At 38.1% G+C, this 19,447-nt stretch overlaps 1 protein-coding gene across 3 annotated transcripts in view; it reads left to right on the plus strand.

Moving 5' to 3' along the window:
* The window catches only part of ntrk3b (neurotrophic tyrosine kinase, receptor, type 3b), a 214,734-nt gene that overhangs the window by 36,967 nt on the left and 158,320 nt on the right, over positions 1–19,447 (plus strand). For all 3 annotated transcript variants that reach the window (XM_084928310.1, XM_084928319.1, XM_084928303.1), the window contains exon 3: positions 4,877–4,948. In XM_084928310.1, coding sequence (XP_084784436.1) covers positions 4,877–4,948 — 72 coding nt within the window. The remainder of the gene's footprint in view (positions 1–4,876; positions 4,949–19,447) is intronic.

A 19,447-nucleotide genomic window follows, 5' to 3' on the forward strand; every position in this document is an offset into this window, starting at 1 on the left:
GCTGCAGATCTGGAAAAGCACAGTAGAAACTGTACCACTGTTAATCCCTGTTTTCCATCAGGTTGCCCGCCTGCTACTGCAGAGAGGCCGCGGTTTCCTCCTAGCGATCAGTGCAGTAATTCACCTCAGATCCCAAGTTGCAGCATCTGGATTAAATGTCACATACTTCTTTGGGGGCAGAGTGTTAGAGAGAAGCATGGGTGAGGGGTGTCTTCCTGATCCTAACACTAGCAGATGTTTAAACAAGCTTTTAATTCTTAACAGTCACACGCTGGTGGAACATCCCCTTCGCTTTGCTTAGCCACTGATCAAATAATGCTAAAAAGCAGCAGGGAAAATTGAATTAGGAGTCCCTGCTGTAGCATTGTGGGGTTTTTTTTATTCTCATCTCTTCACATATTAAAGCAATGTTACGCTCTTTTCCTGCTTTGCAACCATGCACTATGAGGCCACATCCTTTAATTTCTCTCACCTCTTCCACTCCCCAGCCTCCTATTCCTCTTCATTTTTTCCCCACTCTACAGAGAATCGCATTCTCCTTTGCCCTCCAAAGTCAGAGCTGGCCTCTCCCCTGATCCCCTTGATCCCTTATCAGGGAGGCCAAGTGCAATATCTCCACGGCTAAATTAGCATTTTTCTCATTACCACTGCTTCTCTCCTGCTGCCTTGTCTAGGGACACTGGCTCCTCCCCACCTGGAGTTGAGTCTTCACAGGGAAAGCTGTCGCGATGCTGCCTTAAGGGGCTGTTAATGGTGTGTGGGATAAGAAGGGAAAAAGTCACTATGGCATACCTTCTATCATCTTATTTTGCATGTGACCTCATCATCACCATCTTTATTCGAATAAAATGAAAAAAAAAAATCTTCTCTGTCTAAAGCACAGGAAACTGCTTGTATTCCTCAGCACAGTTATATTCAATATATATACATTTATATTCTTACATTTACTTACCTATAAATAAACAAAAAGTAGACTACAGGGTAGAATAAAATAACTGAAACGAGTTTTGTTGTAGCACAGTGAACACTGTAGTTTCATGTAATTGACTGGATTCATTTACTTTATAAGGCTTTTGACATTCATTATTCAATCATTTCTGAAACAGCAGGAACTGTAGCTTTTAGCAAGTACTTCTCATATATGGAGCTAATTTCCTGCCAAAACAAAGAAAACATTTTATAGATGCCTGACTATTCACTAACAAACCCAAAGTGGTCTTCAAAATGAAAGCAGCATTAACAAATGAGTGCTATTCATTTTGCACGTACTGTACAAAATGTCCCTATCAAACCAATGCACACCATATTTCAAAGAAACCACGCTTCAGAAATAAGCTTATCTTACAGGTACAACAAATATCATACAAAGGAAAAACAAGTATTGTGGATTTTAACATAATCTTTCTGCTGTTTTATGTTGAGGATTTGTTCGAAACAATTGACTCACCACAGCAGCAGTTATGTTTTTAAGTGTTATTAAATGTTGTGAGGGCAGAATATTATCCAAATAATGTAATTTTATATTTAGTGCAGCTGAGTGGGTGAACTTTTTGAAAGGCTGACATCAAAATACTCTAGAAGCCTTCTGCCAACTTTTCATTCTGTTAACCAGCCTCATGAGCTCATCACCTGCGTTATTTTTCTGCCCACATATGCAAATCCGTTGTTGGCTGCTTTTTAATCTGCAGTCCACCTCACCTCAGACTATCTCAGTTGAGCTCCTATGCTTCATAGTGGGAAGGACCTGATGGTTTTGACCTAAAAGTCTTAAATTTGGACTCATCAGACCAAAGCAAAGATTTCAGATGGACTTTTTAATCTTTTTCTTGGTCCCACCTGACTAGTGATTTCTTCACAGCAGTTTGAACACGACGTGATGAATGCCATATTTAGGCTGTCTCTTTCCAAACAGATGATCTGTTTTGCTACCAGAAGCACTAATGGAATTTATTGATTATAAGGTGGCAACCTGTCCAGGGTGTAGCCGACTCCTCACCCCATGAAAGCTAAACTGTTGCCCCTCCCTGTGGATAAGCAGTTAAGAAAATGAATGGATGAATTCACTGATCCTGCCATAGGTTTTGAGGTTGTGCTTTAAGAAACTATATTGACATTACATAATAATAGTCTGTTTGCTTTCACTAAGTTCAGTTGTTGGATGTAGTATGGATTACTAAAGTGTCTGAATGCAGTTATTGGTTGTATGCTGACACATTGTCAGCACACCATAAACTGAAGAAACTTCACCATTTAACTTTTAACAAGACTCGCTTTATATTGAAAATCATTTCAGGTGATGAGTTAATGATGCTGGTTAAGATGCTGTCAATAGAATCTGAAAAGAATCAGGAAGAATCTGAAAAATAAACCATGCTTTACTTTGTTTGCACTTTTTCATTATTTAGCTACCATAGTGTTAGCCTCAGTATAATCCGGATTATTCTGCAATGTAGCAAATATGATAAAAACAGCACTGGTGTAATGTTTACTGCATTTACCAGACTCTGCAAATGCAGTTGTTACTTTGCATCTTCCACAGGCATCTACACCTTACAGTAGATTTCTTGCTGCCTCATAAATGTCACAAAGGTAGCAGTGCTGACAGTTACATGTTCAAGCTAGGTTTAAAGCACCCATAATTTATACACTTCATGGAAAAAAGCATGCCTTTTAATTTTTTAATTCAGGTGACATCAGTCCCATTGCCACAAGTATACAAAATCCAGCACTTAGCTATGCAGTCTGCTTAAGGCTTTGTGAAAGAATGGATCATTCTAAAGAGCTTAATGAATTCAAGCGTAGTACTGTAATGCCATCATTGCACCAAGTCTGTTTGTGAAATGTCTTCCCCTATTACACAATAGGTTGTAAGTGGTAATTTTGTAAAGTGGATGCATTTAGGAAACACCTAACTAAGCCACAAAGCCACATAAAGTTACACAATGGGGTTGCTGTTTACTGAAGTGAATAGTGTGAAAAAGTAACTAACGCTGTACTTACAGACCTCCTCTGCCATAAACATCAGCAAAAAAATGTGTGTGCTGAGAACTTCATGGTATAGGTTTCTTTGGCTGAGCAGCTTCTGCTGGTGTAAAGTCGAGGTGGTCCAGTACTCTTGCCCATATAGGTTAAATGTTTCGGTCAGCTCTTACTGCCTTTCATTTAGTTTGGTTTTATTAAATTAAGTGATAAAATTAAAAAAAAATTATAATAAATGAAAACAAAAATGATCCTGCGGCATTATTTTTCATGTAATGAAATGTTTTAGTGTGCTGAAAGCTGAAAATTTCAAATCTAGCAAACATTAAGGTGACACACATGCTTTTTATACACTGGTTACTTTGGAGTTTTTCTTCCCATCCACATTCACTACTCAAAGGCATAGAATAAAGCACTGAACAGGTGAATGTGGCTCGTAGTAAAAAGTGCTCTGAGTGCTCAGTGAGAGTAGAGAAGTGCTATACGAGTGCCAGTCCATTTACTATATCTTTGGTGAAAGATTCGCTGGAAAATTGTGGGTTTTTCCCCTTAAAAATATGTGAAATCTTTTGTGTTCCATAATTTTCGATCATACTATCTCAAAATTCTTTTCTTCATACTTTGAGCCACAAATCACCACTTGAGTGACACACGTGCAAACCCAGCTTTCCAGTTGTATTTCTGTGTATGCAGGTTAATGGAGATATTATTAAATTAATGTTAAATGTATTTCTAATTACATGGTGAAAATCTGCTTTTTCTGCCTTTTGATAGTGACACCCCAAAATTTACTTTGTAGAAACCTTTAGATCAAAGTTTATCTCATTTACAGATTTCCATTCTGCAAAGAATATGTAATCAGTTTTAGATAATATCTTGTTTGCATATTTAAACATAAATACATTCAGAAAAGAATCTAATACAAAACATCATTTTCACCTAAGCAATCGACTTGGGAAGTTTCCTGGTGATATCCATTAGGTAAATGTTTACCCCATTCACCTGTAATGTCTCCATTTAATTCACTGCTGTTTAAGGAGATAATTGTGTTGAGTATAAATGCCTTTGCTCCAGTCATTACTGCTGGGAGGACAAAAGCAAAAGCAGTACAGTCATCTATGTATATGGTTGTGCTAATTTAATGGATATGAAATAGAAGTCGAAATATTGCTGTTCATTTTTTGTGAGGGAATCTATTTGTAAGGAATTCCCCTAAACTCTTTGAAGGACCCTCTGAGGTCCCAGAGCCCCTCTTTGGGAACTTGTGGGCAATGAATCACCGCATTCTTGCCAAACACCACAGAGGCATGATCAAGCTTGTAGAAGGTAATTGGCGCCAACAGCTGGTTGTAATCAGCACACAGCGTTATGAGGCGCTCACTGAAGACGTCAGTGACGTCTTTGGAAAGAGACATCTGTGATTACAAGATTAGAAGTCATTACCATTGTAGCCCAGAACAGTGGTTTCCAAACTGGGATGCTGGGAATTCTTGGAGTCGTCGTGAAGAATCCACTGGGTCCGCAGCAAAATGAGTATTAGTTTAATTTGCCTGTTAATACAAGGAGGGAATGCATGTTCTAACCAGAGGTTTCAGTCATTTCAAAGTAAAGACACACAAGTTCACAAATCTTTCATCAAATGGCGCATCAAAGTGAATTTTCACTTGGCTGTCAGCTCTGCGGGGTGTGCCAGAATACAGATAAATGTTTAAATATGAAAAACTGGAAAAGCTAGAACCCTTCTTGTTACAGTGCACTGCTGTGGTAAAAAAAAACATGCAAAATGACTTGAAATGGACTGCATACAGTTGCATGTGAGCATACTAGGAAAAAACAAATGTCTTTTTTCGCAGGTTTCCACACAGTTTGATCTGTATTTGATCTCTTTTCATTTCAGAACTATCATGAATTGTAACCTGAAGTCTATCCAGCCTCGAGCGTTTGCTCAGAACCCGCACCTAAGCACCATGTGAGTAAACACTCCATCTTTGAGACCATGTTTCCCGTGCCATGAAAAGATTTATTATGTTATGTGACGTTTGACAGCTTGTAGTCGGCTGTATGGCTGTAGATGACTTAGTGTTAAACAGCAGATGATGCAATTGATAGAGGTTGGCTTCAGGAAAATTGTGGCATTGCCATTACTGTCGCAACTGCTGCACATCTTAAATGAGACATCCATTATTTGCTTTGGATAATTGGATTCCTATCTGCCCCGGGTTCTTTGTGCTTCGGTAGAGCAGCATGCCGAAGACGCAGTTCCATTTAGTCTGCACTCGCCAAATGGACAATTTGTCCAGGAGGCCGAGCATCAGAGAGCTGGGCGAAGAGCAAAGTAATTTCTTTAACAAAGGCTGATGTGTCACCATATGACAGCCTGTTATTCCCCAATTTTCCAGGAGTAAACACGTTGAGGAACTCACTCACAGTATTTTACCTGAACACGCTGCCATTTGCAATTTCCAGTCATCGACTGATAGGCAGCTTGGTCTCTTTTCTACTGCAGATGACTGCTGTTAGGCTTAAATCTGTGTGTGTGGGAGAGAGAGAGAGAGAGACAGCAAGTAGCACTTCATAATATGGAAACTAAAAATGCGGCATTTTTCATTTGAGAACTTAATCATACCTGTTACTGAGGCGGAAAAATACTGGTTGGACTATGCTGTCATACAAGCTGACTTTTTGGCATCTGAGTATGTGTGTGAGTTCCTGGGTGCACACACTTTTGTCTTTTTAGTGTGTAGACTGCTTTAAAAAATGTTGACATTACTGGTGTTTTTATCTAGTTAGGTGTTTGGTTGAGCTAATCGAGCCCATCAACATTTAATGAAAGTTATTTAAATCCTGCCTTCACTTTAATTTTCTTTCGAGAAGATGGATTTGCTTACACAAGACCGAAAACAAATAAATGATTGTAACCTTCTCACCTCTTCCTCCATTTCTCCCGCTAAAAATAATTGCTGTGCAGTGGTACGGGGCTAAAAAAAGATAGAAGAGGTGTAGAACACATAAAAGAAGAACAGGTGAATGAATATTCATGCTTCTTTCCCTTTTATTCTCACTTATGGTGTAATATAAATAAATGAGTGTGGGTTCAGACCCACAGTGATAATTAAGATGCAAACAATTTGAGCTAACATCAAAATCTCACCAGAGATGTGTTAATTAATGTGTGTCTTGAAAAAGCCTGTCCCAAATATATTTTGAAATTCTATTACGTTTCCAATCCAACAATCTATAAAATGCTGTTTGACAAGTTTAAAAAAAAAAAAACCCAAAAGCAAGTGTTGATCATGTTATTTTAGCCTCCGGTACATTCCTACTGTTCCTACATGGAGGCATTTGGATTGCAACCACTGAACACCCCCACTTCAGGCAGTCCATGACAGGCCTCTATTGTGCTCTTGTTAATGCAGGTGGACAGTTGCTAGGTGACTCTGAGGATGATGATGTCAAAGAAGATTAATTATTATGCCTGTGCTTAGCCTCAGAAGACCGACCTCATTGATGTCTGTGTCAGACAGGTCTGCTCAAAGCCCAAGCCATCAGACACTCAACTGGTTGCTGCTTTGTGAGGAGAATTGAAGCTATTGTCTTCATCACATGTTCAGGCCAAAACAGGCTCAATTAGTCACAGCGAAGATATTAATCCCGTGCGCTATAAACGTGATGACTGTAATTAAAACCCACCCTAGTTATGTTCTCTTTTCAATCAGTGTTCTTCTGCTCTGTTTTTGAAGACGTGTAGCGTCCATTATTTTGCATGTATTACAGTATGTCTTGGTGAAAACGAGCACATCAATACAAAGAGGTGGGATCGTGTTTACTTTTTTAACCATACCAAATCCAAACAAGATACACGATAGAAGTGACATGGGTTGCACTGGTTTAGTACCTTTGCTTCACAGCAAGATGGTTCTTGCTTCAAACCCACTGGCTGGCTAGGGCTAGGTAGTTTCTATGTTCTCTCCTTGTGCCTGTGTGGGTTCTCCCTCTTCCCATAGTCCTAAGACATGCATGTTAGGTTAAGTGAGCGTGAATGTGAGCGTGAATAATGCTTCTTTGTCTAAGCCTTGTGAAACCGGCGACATGTCCAGAGCATACCTTACCTATTGCCCAATGACAGCTGAGATAAGCTCCAGCTTGTACAATTTAGTTGATCATGAATTGTAAAAGTGCTTCACAAAACAGATGGAAAAAACTGAAATAACAGAAATAGAAGGAATTGATAGCACAGTGGATATATCTGCTGAAGTGGATCCTCCAAACATTCCCATGTCTAGTGAAGTTATAAACTAGCTTATTATGTGCATTTATAACAGATCGGCGCATCAAACACCTTCCACATTTGCTTTAACTTAGTAAGGTCTGATACCTGTGGCTGTAAAAAGAAGTCTATATGTATAATAAATCATCTTAGTACTCCCTTGATTTTTGACCTAAGTAAACACATTTTCTTATGAGTTTTTGTGTCAAATTCTAATTTAATGGTTCATTTAATAAACATGTCTTGTTTTTAACAAATGGTTACATCTAGATTGCAATCGGCAATAAAGCAGGGTACTTTAGGACAGGGCTACTTTGTGGTTGATAAGACACTGCTGTATGAGCATGCTGGCTTATATTAAGTGAAAAATGCTGCTGAAAACACCCCACAGCAACAGCAATCTTTATAACAGCTAGTAAACGTATAATACAGCTTTAAACCATGCTGGTCTGAACTGTGTCCACCTCTTTCAGTAGAAATTAATTTAGCTATATTTAAAATCCTTTCCTGTGGCATTGTTTATTTTCCTAACAGCACTTGTCAAAGCATCAGTGTTGTCATCGTGAGGTGACCTCTGTGGGCCCTCTATATTTTATGTGAGCCCAAAATAAACCTAATTACAATATACCATAGCCTGTGAGAGTGCTTTATTCTCATCAGTGGGATACTGCAATTCATAGCAGAGGTCCGAGAGATTTTATCCATGAGCAACCAATACATTCAGTAGCCCTGCAGATTACTGATGTGTCCTTGGGCAACACATGCAGTCCTTAATTTCTGCTAAGACAATTAAGACGAGCGCTTCAACTGAGCGACATGTAGGTAAATATAAACTGTGCAAGGCTCCAGAATGTGATTAACTCTCCAGTATTAAATATGTGTAACATCGACAAATATTTGTGCAGCACTTTGAATTAATGTGCTTACAAGACATAAACATGAAATCAACAAACTGTCATAACATTTACATTTTAAACATCAAGCTGATGCTGGAAAAATTTACAATTAGTGGCACAGTAAAAAAAAAACAACAACAAAAAAAGATTTCCAATTGAACATTGCATAAGTAAACTAAATGTGACCCAAAAATTATACAGCATGGCGGGGTGGTGATGAGACAAAATATTTAATCAATGTATTACTGACACTTACAGTGCTTAACAAATTTAACCACCTGCCATAAAAACAAGACAGAAGAAAAATATAGAAATAAAATATAGGAAAACTATAGAAAAAATAGAAATCTATAAAAACTAAAAGTGATATTATTTATTAGGAAAATAGCTATCTGAATTCAAACTTGTGAGTCAGAAATTAATCAAGCATAACAGTCAAACACTAAAACATGTTTTTTTCTGTTCATCACTGTAAATAAATAACTAATATGGCATCTTAATCAAAACATAATAATGTGCTTTGCTGTTTTTTTTTTCTTTTAAAAAAAACACTATATTTGAAAAATTAGCAGATAACAATTAGGGGATAACAATAATAATTATATATCACAATATATCATATCATAATATGATTTTGATTAAAGTGCTTGGGCATATGATGGGTTAACCATTCCAGAAACATAAAAAAATGATTTTAGTAATTATCAATTGCAGCTGTGGCATAAACCTTACACTGAGTAGTTATCTTGCGTTCCCACTCTGTGGTCTTGAACACTACTTCGCAGACAGAAAGGCTTCTATCGTCACAGATACAGCCTTAAATTGGTTTAAATCGTATCTCTTCAGCTGCACTCAATTCATTTAACTCAAATTTCAAAACCCACTCAATTCTAATTACTCCTGGAGTGCCCCAGGGATCTGCCCTGGGGCCTCTTTTATTTATCATCAATATACTTTATCTTGGTCATGTCATAGATAAATTAATTCTTATTTTCCATTGTTGTGCTGATGGTATCCAGCTCTACCTGTCTACTAAACCTACTACCACTATCACACCTGCTGTCATCTTCTCAAATAGCCTTATCGATAAAACGGTAGTTCTCCTCATTGGCATCAAATCCACCTTGTCTAAATGTAACAGTTTTTCACTCCCCATTGCCATCCTTGTTCACACCTTGGTTATGTCCAACACTGACTACTGTAACTTTCTTCTTATTGGTCTTCCTCTCCTATTGTTATTTATTTAATTCTTTCTTTGTTTGATGAGTGAAACTTTAAAATAAGCCTCATATTCTAGCCTCTGAGGTAAGTGAGGTCAGATTTATGATTACACCTCCCTTCATCTTAAAATAAACTATCTTCTGTTTTCCAGAAAATACATTGGCTTGCAAAAGTATTCGGCCCCCTTGAACTTTTCCACATTTTGTCACATTACAGCCACAAACATGAATCAATTTTATTGGAATTCCACGTGAAAGACCAACATAAAGTGGTGTACACGTGAGAAGTGGAACGAAAATCATACATGATTCCAAACATTTTTTTACAAATAAATAACTGCAAAGTGGGGTGTGCGTAATTATTCAGCCCCCTTTGGTCTGAGTGCAGTCAGTTGCCCATAGACATTGCCTGATGAGTGCTAATGACTAAATAGAGTGCACCTGTGTGTAATCTAATGTCAGTACAAATACAGCTGCTCTGTGACAGCCTCAGAGTTGTCTAAGAGAATATTGGGAGCAACAACACCATGAAGTCCAAAGAACACACCAGACAGGTCAGGGATAAAGTTATTGAGAAATCTAAAGCAGGCTTAGGCTACAAAAAGATTCCCCAAGCCTTGAACATCCCACAGAGCACTGTTCAAGCGATCATTCAGAAATGGAAGGAGTATGGCACAACTGTAAATCTACCAAGACAAGGCCGTCCACCTAAACTCACAGGCCAAACAAGGACAGCGCTGATCAGAAATGCAGCCAAGAGGCCCATGGTGACTCTGGACGAGCTGCAGAGATCTACAGCTCAGGTGGGGGAATCTGTCCATAGGACAACTATTAGTCGTGCACTGCACAAAGTTGGTCTTTATGGAAGAGTGGCAAGAAGAAAGCCATTGTTAACAGAAAACCATAAGAAGTCCCGTTTGCAGTTTGCCACAAGCCATGTGGGGAACACAGCAAACATGTGGAAGAAGGTGCTCTGGTCAGATGAGACCTTTTTGGCCAAAATGCAAAACACTATGTGTGGCGGAAAACTAACACTGCACATCACTCTGAACACACCATCCCCACTGTCAAATATGGTGGTGGCAGCATCATGCTCTGGGGGTGCTTCTCTTCAGCAGGGACAGGGAAGCTGGTCAGAGTTATGGGAAGATGGATGGAGCCAAATACAGGGCAATCTGGGAAGAAAACCTCTTGGAGTCTGCAAAAGACTTGAGACTGGGGCGAAGGTTCACCTTCCAGCAGGACAACGACCCTAAACATAAAGCCAGGGCAACAATGGAATGGTTTAAAACAAAACATATCCATGTGTTAGAATGGCCCAGTCAAAGTCCAGATCTAAAACCAATCGAGAATCTGTGGCAAGATCTGAAAACTGCTGTTCACAAACGCTGTCCATCTAATCTGACTGAGCTGGAGCTGTTTTGCAAAGAAGAATGGGCAAGGATTTCAGTCTCTAGATGTGCAAAGCTGGTAGAGACATACCATAAAAGTCTGGCAGCTGTAATTGTAGCAATAGGTGGTTCTACAAAGTATTGACTCAGGGGGTTGAATAATTACGCAAACCCCACTTTGCAGTTATTTATTTGTAAAAAATGTTTGGAATCATGTATGATTTTCGTTCCACTTCTCACGTGTGCACCACTTTGTATTGGTCTTTCATGTGGAATTCCAATAAAATGGATTCATGTTTGCGGCTGTAATGTGACAAAATGTGGGAAACTTCAAGGGGGCCGAATATTTTGCAAGCCACTGTAGTTAATATCTCTTAACCTAATTCAATGATGCTGAGTTCAGAGATACCAATAAAATATTCAGTCACATACACTTTTGTTACAAAATGCAAATGCCTTTTTTTTTCATTGTATTTCAGCTTCCTTAACACAATTTGCATGTTTTCAGAGGTTTCTTTTAACTGGACAGAATGACCAATCGGTAATTGCTGCCATCCCAAAGTGGATAACATTTTACGCTGGCTTTTGAGTTGTCAATGAACAACCTCCACTCATCTGCATCATACTCACAACCTATTGCTCTCAAAAGATTTTCATAATCCCCACTATAGACAAAGTCATCATCAATTTCAAAGAATGGAATAAGATCCTTCTCACGATGCCTATAAAAAGAAAATTTAGATGCTAGAGCAAGGAGGTTTTTCCTCGCTGAGGCTAGACCCAAGCGACTCAGTTGCTTCTTTTGGCAGATCAAAATCTCGTACTAAATCATTTAGCTCTGACAGATGAGGTACTAGAAGACAACTTTTCCAAATCTTCATCACTTTGCATCTGGAGACAAAACATCATCATACTCATCTCACTCCGCATCTAAGCCAGTAACAATGGGAGGTGGTATTTCATTTAAATGTGTTGCTGGTCTCATTGCTGATGGCAGGTTAGGGTAAGTAAGAGATTATTTAGTTTTGGAATTGTATCCAGAAATATTGACTAAATAGAAGTAGCAGTCATCAAAGTGTTTCAGTGGCTCCCTTTATTCCATTGGAATATGAAACCCAAGCTTTTGAGTTCGGCTTGTCTTGGTCGACCACAAATATGCCAAGCAAAAAAAAAAGGCTGCAAAAAAACATCTGGATCACACTTGCAAGTGCTACTAGTGAAAAATGCTATGTGCAAAATAGAACAAAATAGATATTATTGTTGAAATCAGCAAACCAAAATTAGGGAACAAAGTAATCAAGTGTTAAATTTCATATAGCAAATGTGATTTAGGGCAGTGGTATTGTATCCTCCATGACACCAAGATGTGAGGAAATCACACATCAGCATCACCTGATAAGGATTTTAAAGTTCCTTTTGCAAAGGATTTTTAGGTTGTAATCCTGCAAAATGACTCACTGGTTGTGCTGGTGCATTCGGAACAAAAAACAGCAGGGATGCTTCTTGAAGTTGCAGTAAAAGTAGAACAGAAGATGATCAAACTAATCAGCATTCTACACCAACAGCACAACCTCTCGTTTAAAGTGGCTAGATTGTTTTGTTTTGATGGTGATCTGACAGATGTTAAAGTACCACCCATGAGTGTAACATCAGTTTTTAAAGCTGACCAGACAGGACTTCTGTCATTAGTGTATGAGAGAGGACATGGACCAGAATGCGATTTTGCTAATTGTTCAACTGTGTGCACTTAGAGGACTTCAGCACTTCAGTGTGCAACGCTGTTGTATTAAATGCTTGTAAGTATTCTTTCTGTCATATGGCAAAAGCAAAACCATAGGAACTATAAAGGAACAAATACACCAAAACAGTTTTAAAATATTTAAATTTTTTATTAGGCTTCTTTGATTATTATATAAAAACAATAAAACCATTCTCCAGTTTATTCACTTAAAGTCACAGTTCTTAGGTGGTTGCTTCAGCTTAGAAAATAGGCCTTAAACATGAATGCGTGTTAGTCTGCTACTTTTGGAACGGCAATACTCCTACCAGCACATCTAACTTTATTTACTATGTTCTGATATTTCAAACTTAGAAACAAAAGCAATAATAAAGGAGTAACAGAATGCATTAATAATTTATGGGCACTTTGTTAACTTGTGGCTATGGTTTGCATACAATATTACTATATGCAGTTTTTATTAGTCAATATTCAAGTTGAGGTATACAGTTATGTAATTTCTAAACGCTTTGTGTGTAATGTGCTTTTTCCCAGAAGGTCTGTGTCAGATTTGAGAAGTCTCAGCCCAATCGGTTCAGGAAAATGTGCTGATTGTGCAAATTATTGGAACAAGTTTCCATTTTATTTAGATAAACATAAAAACTTTCCTCTGGTGAAGCAGTTTAAGAATATCTCTATGGGATATCTGTCTTCAAAAAGACAACTCATCAAGTAAACATATTACTGTGTTTGTCTCAGTGGCACCAGTGACGCAGCAGCAAATCCCATCTCACCAATTGTTGTGGCTGGAGAAACTCATGAAACAGCCTCAATCCTCTTAAGTACCACAAAGGGACATTAAAGGAACAATCAGTAATATTTTGCACTGTTGTTGCAGATAATGACAATTTCCGGTGCCAGCAAGTCAACGGTTATCAATGGCTGCTGCTATTCTGAGCTTCGTAAACAAGCAGTCACATCTTAACTCCATATTTCATCACATGCATGTCCAGCATTTGCTCCCCTGATGACACTTGACGTGTGTTACCACACTTAGCTCAGTTTCATTCACCAATGTATGGATAAGTATGCAACAACCATACACCAAAAGAAGTTAATTTGCTTGGCAGTTTCTCCTCTTAATTTTACACCACATAGGATTGTTTTAATGTTTCTTGGCAGCCACTTATTCTATAAATAATGTATGAATGACACATTATCACATTATCATAGCTGACTTTTTATTCATCTTCTGCTTCACTTCACGCCATGAACAATACTCACCTGTAACCGCAGCTTTTGAGTGTGTCAGTAAATACTGTAAAATGATGTGGGGAAGTCTAAAACGCATAGACATGACATACAAAATTTTACTTAGTAAATCACTGAATATAGGCATTTGTTACACTACCCATTTCATTATTTTTATCTTAATTTATAACGCCGCTTGAGGTGCACTCTTATATAATTACCATGTAACAACATCTAATATATCTATATTTGTAATAGCATATATAATTCAGGCTACAGTCCCACACACCAATACAAAGATAATGAGCACACAAACACGATATCTCAACTGTGACTCTACTGTAGATGTTCAAGAAGAATTCTGTTTCTGTTACCTGTTGAAGATCGGGTTCTTGTTGCTTTGCTGGGGTCAGCAGATATTCAGCTTTTGCAACACTCACAGTCTTTGCTTCTAGGTTTGTGTTAGCATGCTGCAAGATTGTGTTTTCTTATCAGCAATAGATAGTTGTTTCTATCCAGGATGCATTTTGCACTTTACTGTAACTTTCTTCTTCTGGTTTGTGACCCCCTGGTAACCACTGTTTGCTAGAGAAAACTGTGTATTCCCTAACCTGTTAACAAATGCTTTGCAAGAGGTTCCAACAGCAGCGCACAGCTTTTACTTTAAAAGCAAACATTCTCGACTTTGACAAAATGCACAATTTTCCCTATTGACTGGAGATCCCCTGGGAAATATGATACATGGTGACCTGTGTAACTGATGCCTTAGTCAGAAGCATTAGGCTAATGAAGAATGCATGCTTGCATGTGTTGTAGTTTTCATAACATGTATGACACTTAGCTAAAAAATCCATGGGCCTGTTGTTGAGGGTGACATGTACTGCAGCATATACAGTTAAACAACAAGAGGAAAATATTCCACATAGTCTTGGATTTATTTGAAATGGATACACTGGTTATGTCTGTTGTGATTGCTGCAGTGGCCTGTATTAGTTTTAGAAAAGAAAAAAGGGATTTGAGTAGTCAGAGTAGGCATGCTATGTCACTAACATGGCTGTTTTTCATGAAACACGTCATGTTTAATGGGCTTGACCGATATAGTAGGAAAAAAACAGGCTTTTGAAATATACTGCTCACTGACATTATCAAATGGCATATTCAAAAGTAAATTGAAAGAAAGGATAAAAATAAAAGATACAAAAGATATAGTATATGATACAGTATAGTATAATATAAATAAATGTATAAACAAGTACAGCCAGGTTTAAATCAGGAAGCATGAATAATTAAATGATAAAATAATAATGCTAAATTCCTTGTTTTGTTTTCTGGTTAAAAACAAATGATTTACTGGCTAGCCTGAGTTGTTGTTTTTTTTAATGCATATTTTATGCCTGTTTTATATGAGCTGACAGTTTTTGAAGGCGATAGGAATTTAGGAGGCTTGTTTCATAGCTTAGCTTAGTTTTGATCCTGTGAACACTAACCAAACCTGTTCCAGATAACCCAGGGGGTCTGAATGGTTCAAAAAGACTGTTCAGTGCTTTATAAACAAGTAATAGGATTTTAAAATCCATCCTTTGACACACAAGAAGTTAATGCAGTGATTTAAGATCTGGTCTAGCTAGGCCACTCTATCGGTGTTGGTGAAGACTTGCAACAACATTTTGTACTTTTGTGATTTTATCTCTGGCCAGCTAAAAATAAAAGTGCAAACACGTTTTTACATCCCTTGTTTAGAGAGACATCCTTTACCTCTTGTTATTTTTTATGGTGATGAAATAGGCATTGATGTGCTTTCAGTGAAAAAATAAAAACGAAATGGTTTATACTTTATAATTTGGATAATATCCCATCCATTTGAATAATCTACAAACCTGGTGATGATCGGCTCACTGAACAGAAATCCGTTAACTCCCCAGTGCCTGGTCTGTTTATTTCAAGCACAATTAAAAGGTAAAACAGTCACACTCACTATTGTGTTAAACGAATTAGTAACAGAAAAGCAGGGTGTCTGGGAATTTACTCTAACTAGGAACCCTAAAAGTCCCCTTCAACAACTCCTTTGTGAGTCTTCAAAACACATAAAGTGATATAAAATGATTGTGCAGGTCGCAGACCTCACTGACTATACTGTGTAAGGACTTGTCAGAAAGCAAACTCCCCAGAGCTTTCTGTGGAAACACTCCACATTACACAAGAATATCAACAGTGCACTTTTAGATATTAAAAAAGTGAAAAATAATAAATCACAATGCTAAAGAATTTTTAAAGCAGTTCCCTGGACAATAGATTAATAAAAATGGTTTAATTTGGATATTTTGACATATTTTACCACTTTTAGCTCAAATATTACAATTATTCAATATTTTTTCTATATCTATTCAATATGAATTACTAACGGATAAGCTTTGTGGTGTTATTTGCATTCTACTTCAATCAGAATCAGATATATAGAAAATTATGGCATAGCTGAATAAAGGATACACCTAAGTGTACAAAATCACTTAAACAGACTTTAGTCTTCAATGTCCACACTTACTTCAGAGGCACATGAGGGAATTAATTCCATAGGTTCTGTGCATATGCTGTGAGATTTACCCTGCTTTTAAAACTAATGACAATTTTTCATTGTCTTTCTCAGGTAGTGTGACCAAAGCAATGAAGCAATGTGAGGAAACGTCTCATAACTCAGATATTCAAAACTTATATAAACGTAAAATTTGCAAGTGAATCAGGGCCTCTACTGTATGAGTAATGTTGTTAGAGTGCTTTATTGCCTCTTTGGCTCACTTAACATATCAAGTAGCCCAGCAGAAACTCTGCAGTGAAGCAAGGTGATTGAAAACTACTTTTACTGAAGCCACAAATCACTGTGGAGCTTGATGCTTGATCGAGACCCCGTGACATCACATTAGCTCACCATCCATCCATCCATCCATCCATCCGTCCGTCCATCCATCCATCCATCCATCCATCCATCCATCCATCCATCCATCCATCCATCCATCCATCCATCCATCCACCTCTTCCAGCTGTCAAAGGATGAGAGACAGTGTACACAAATACACTGTTAACCCCTCTCGCTTAACAAGAAACAAACTTGTCCACGATTTTTTGGTTACTACATATTCTTCAGTGGTAGCAACCAGAGATGGGCAGTAACGCATTACTTGTAACGCATTACTGTAATCCGATTACTTTTTTCAAGTAACGAGTAAAGTAAGGGATTACTATTGCAAAAACGGTAATTAGATTACCGTTACTTTCCCGTAAGCACGCTGCGTTACTGCGTTACTGCGTTACTAAAACCGTGATTTTTTTGCAAGAATGTCTCATGACAGTGACGTAAGTGAGTGCGACGTTCGTGACAACAGCTGTGTGCAGATCAACAATGGATAATATATCGCGTGCGGGAGACAGTATGAGCGTGCAGCGTTTAAAGCGTGGAAGTACTGACCTTACTTTGAGTTTGATTCCATAAAAAGTGACAAAAACATTAGCGTCTGTTGTGCGTGGGAAGAAAACTTCTTTTTACAGCGAAAAAAACCCCTAAACTTCCAAGCAAGCACCGAGTGCGCTACGACGTAATGGGAAATTCACAGAAACCTCCGCCTACCCAACTCCTGCTTTACAGGTGAAAATAGAGCAACAGGACCGCTAGTCTTTGATTTTATTTATTTTCTGCTGTGTTTTACTTGCATCTATTTGAAAGAGTGAGTGTAAACACAAAAAAATATTTTATTTTATGTGCTGGAATGTGCAGACGCTTTAATCTCCTTCAGAACGTTCTTTTCTGAGTTACATTACATTGCAAAGCGGTCACAGTGAAGGACATCATTTGGTGCCATGCAGTTATATTTTAAAGAAGGTAATTCCGTTAACACAAAATGTCAGTGGGACTGTACCGTGTTAGCGTTGTTATTTTTAAATCGTAGTTGTTTATTGCCCGCGATAGCTCATTCCACCCACTTCCACACTTGCACATTTCGAAGTGCCAAAAAACTGGTGATGTGACCCTGCTTTACTTGTACCCAGAATAGAAACACCACTTTTTCTTCTGCTGAACTGGACCAGTTGTACTTGCTGCATGTTTGTGGTTTGACCTGAATGTCAGAGGACACTGATTAAGAGTATATGCAGTGATCAGCTACAACATTAAAACCATTAATAGGTGATGTGTTGTTACAATCCAGTATTCTTTTGGGGAAAACGCGGGTCCTGGCATTCTTCTTCAATGAGAACTGACACATATGCCCTTCCCTTTCCAATAGCACAGTGTGCTCTGCTGCAGTGTAGAAACTTCTCAGGAATGGCCCAAGATGTTGAACTTGCCTAATGTGATTAAAGATATGCTTTGTGAGCAAATCACAGAAGGCCCCAAATTGCAACCCGCAGGATCCACAGTATCCTATGGCAGTATCCTGGTGCCAGACACAATAGGACATCCAGAGGTCTTGTGCTTACATGCCTTGATGACCAAGTGGAGCTTTTGTAGCATGAGGGTGACCTGCACATTATCAGGCAGGTGAATGATTATCCTGTTGGAGAAGCCTTAAATGAAGCACAGTATTATTGTTGAAGCCTTCCTCCATAAAACAAAAATGTTTAGCATTTTTTATCAAACCTCTGTTATTAGCTTTGTTATAGTATACTGAACACGCGTATTTTTCCCTTGTCAGCACTAATTCTTGACTGACAAATGTTCTGCATCTGTACTAAATATGAATATGTTGTTTTTGTTATTTATTACTTTATTTTCCAGCAAAACACAAAACACAAGTCATGAAGCAGTTATGGGTTAAACTGTGCTAACTGAACACTTATTAGGATGATTAAGACAGATAATGAATGGATTTTACCCTAGCAACATTGGCTCTACAAACGGCCCACACAGCAACACGCTGTGTAGGAGTTGGTGTTATGCAATGGTCACACTACAAAGTGACATTCGCTTTTCGCCTTCTCAAGAGAGCCCTCTGATCACTCTGATTTCATTGAAGTCACTTGATTTAGCTGTGAAATTAAGCTGAAAAGTCCTGGCGTCTTTTGTATCAGTTCTAAAGCATCTCCAATCAAAATTATTACTTGCTATTGTGAACACATAATACTCTAATCATCAAATATAATGTAATCTACAAAACCAGTTTTCTCATACTCACATTTCATACCTTTAGCTATAAATCTTGGGCAGGATATGCCAAGACTGGCAGAAGGAACAAAACTCTGTCCTCCTTCTTTGAACTGTTCCCTTTAGGGGCTGCCAGGACAGATCATAACCCTATCTCTAGCATCGTCATTTATCTCACACCAGTCCTCTGCATGCTCTCCTTGTCCGCAGTTAAAAAACAACAAAAAAACAAAACCCCTAGTAGCATTTTTAAAGCTCACAAAATCCATTCTGCATTTCTTGCCCAGGAGCCCCTTGAGGTTGCTCAGTGAGCTGTAGAGTTGGTGCTGGGTGCATTTTTTTTCTGTTTGCCTTTATTCATGCTAAGACAAGCTAACTGGCTGCTGGCTTTGGCTCCATATTGACTGTACATAAATAAAACTGGTATTGATGCTGTCATTTCATTTCAAGAAACCAAATAAGCTCATTTCCTAAAATAATGCACTTTTCCTTTCAAATTTGTCACCTAGGTGTAAAACAAGGAACCCATAATCTGTACTGCTAATTAATACTCTAAAACAATAGCTGGCTACTAGTTAGGTGAACACCCATGAGT

Source organism: Perissodus microlepis, chromosome 1, assembly GCF_051167445.1.
Source record: "Perissodus microlepis isolate ML-2025 ecotype Zambia chromosome 1, ASM5116744v1, whole genome shotgun sequence".
In the NCBI taxonomy this organism is placed as follows: Eukaryota; Metazoa; Chordata; class Actinopteri; order Cichliformes; family Cichlidae; genus Perissodus; species Perissodus microlepis.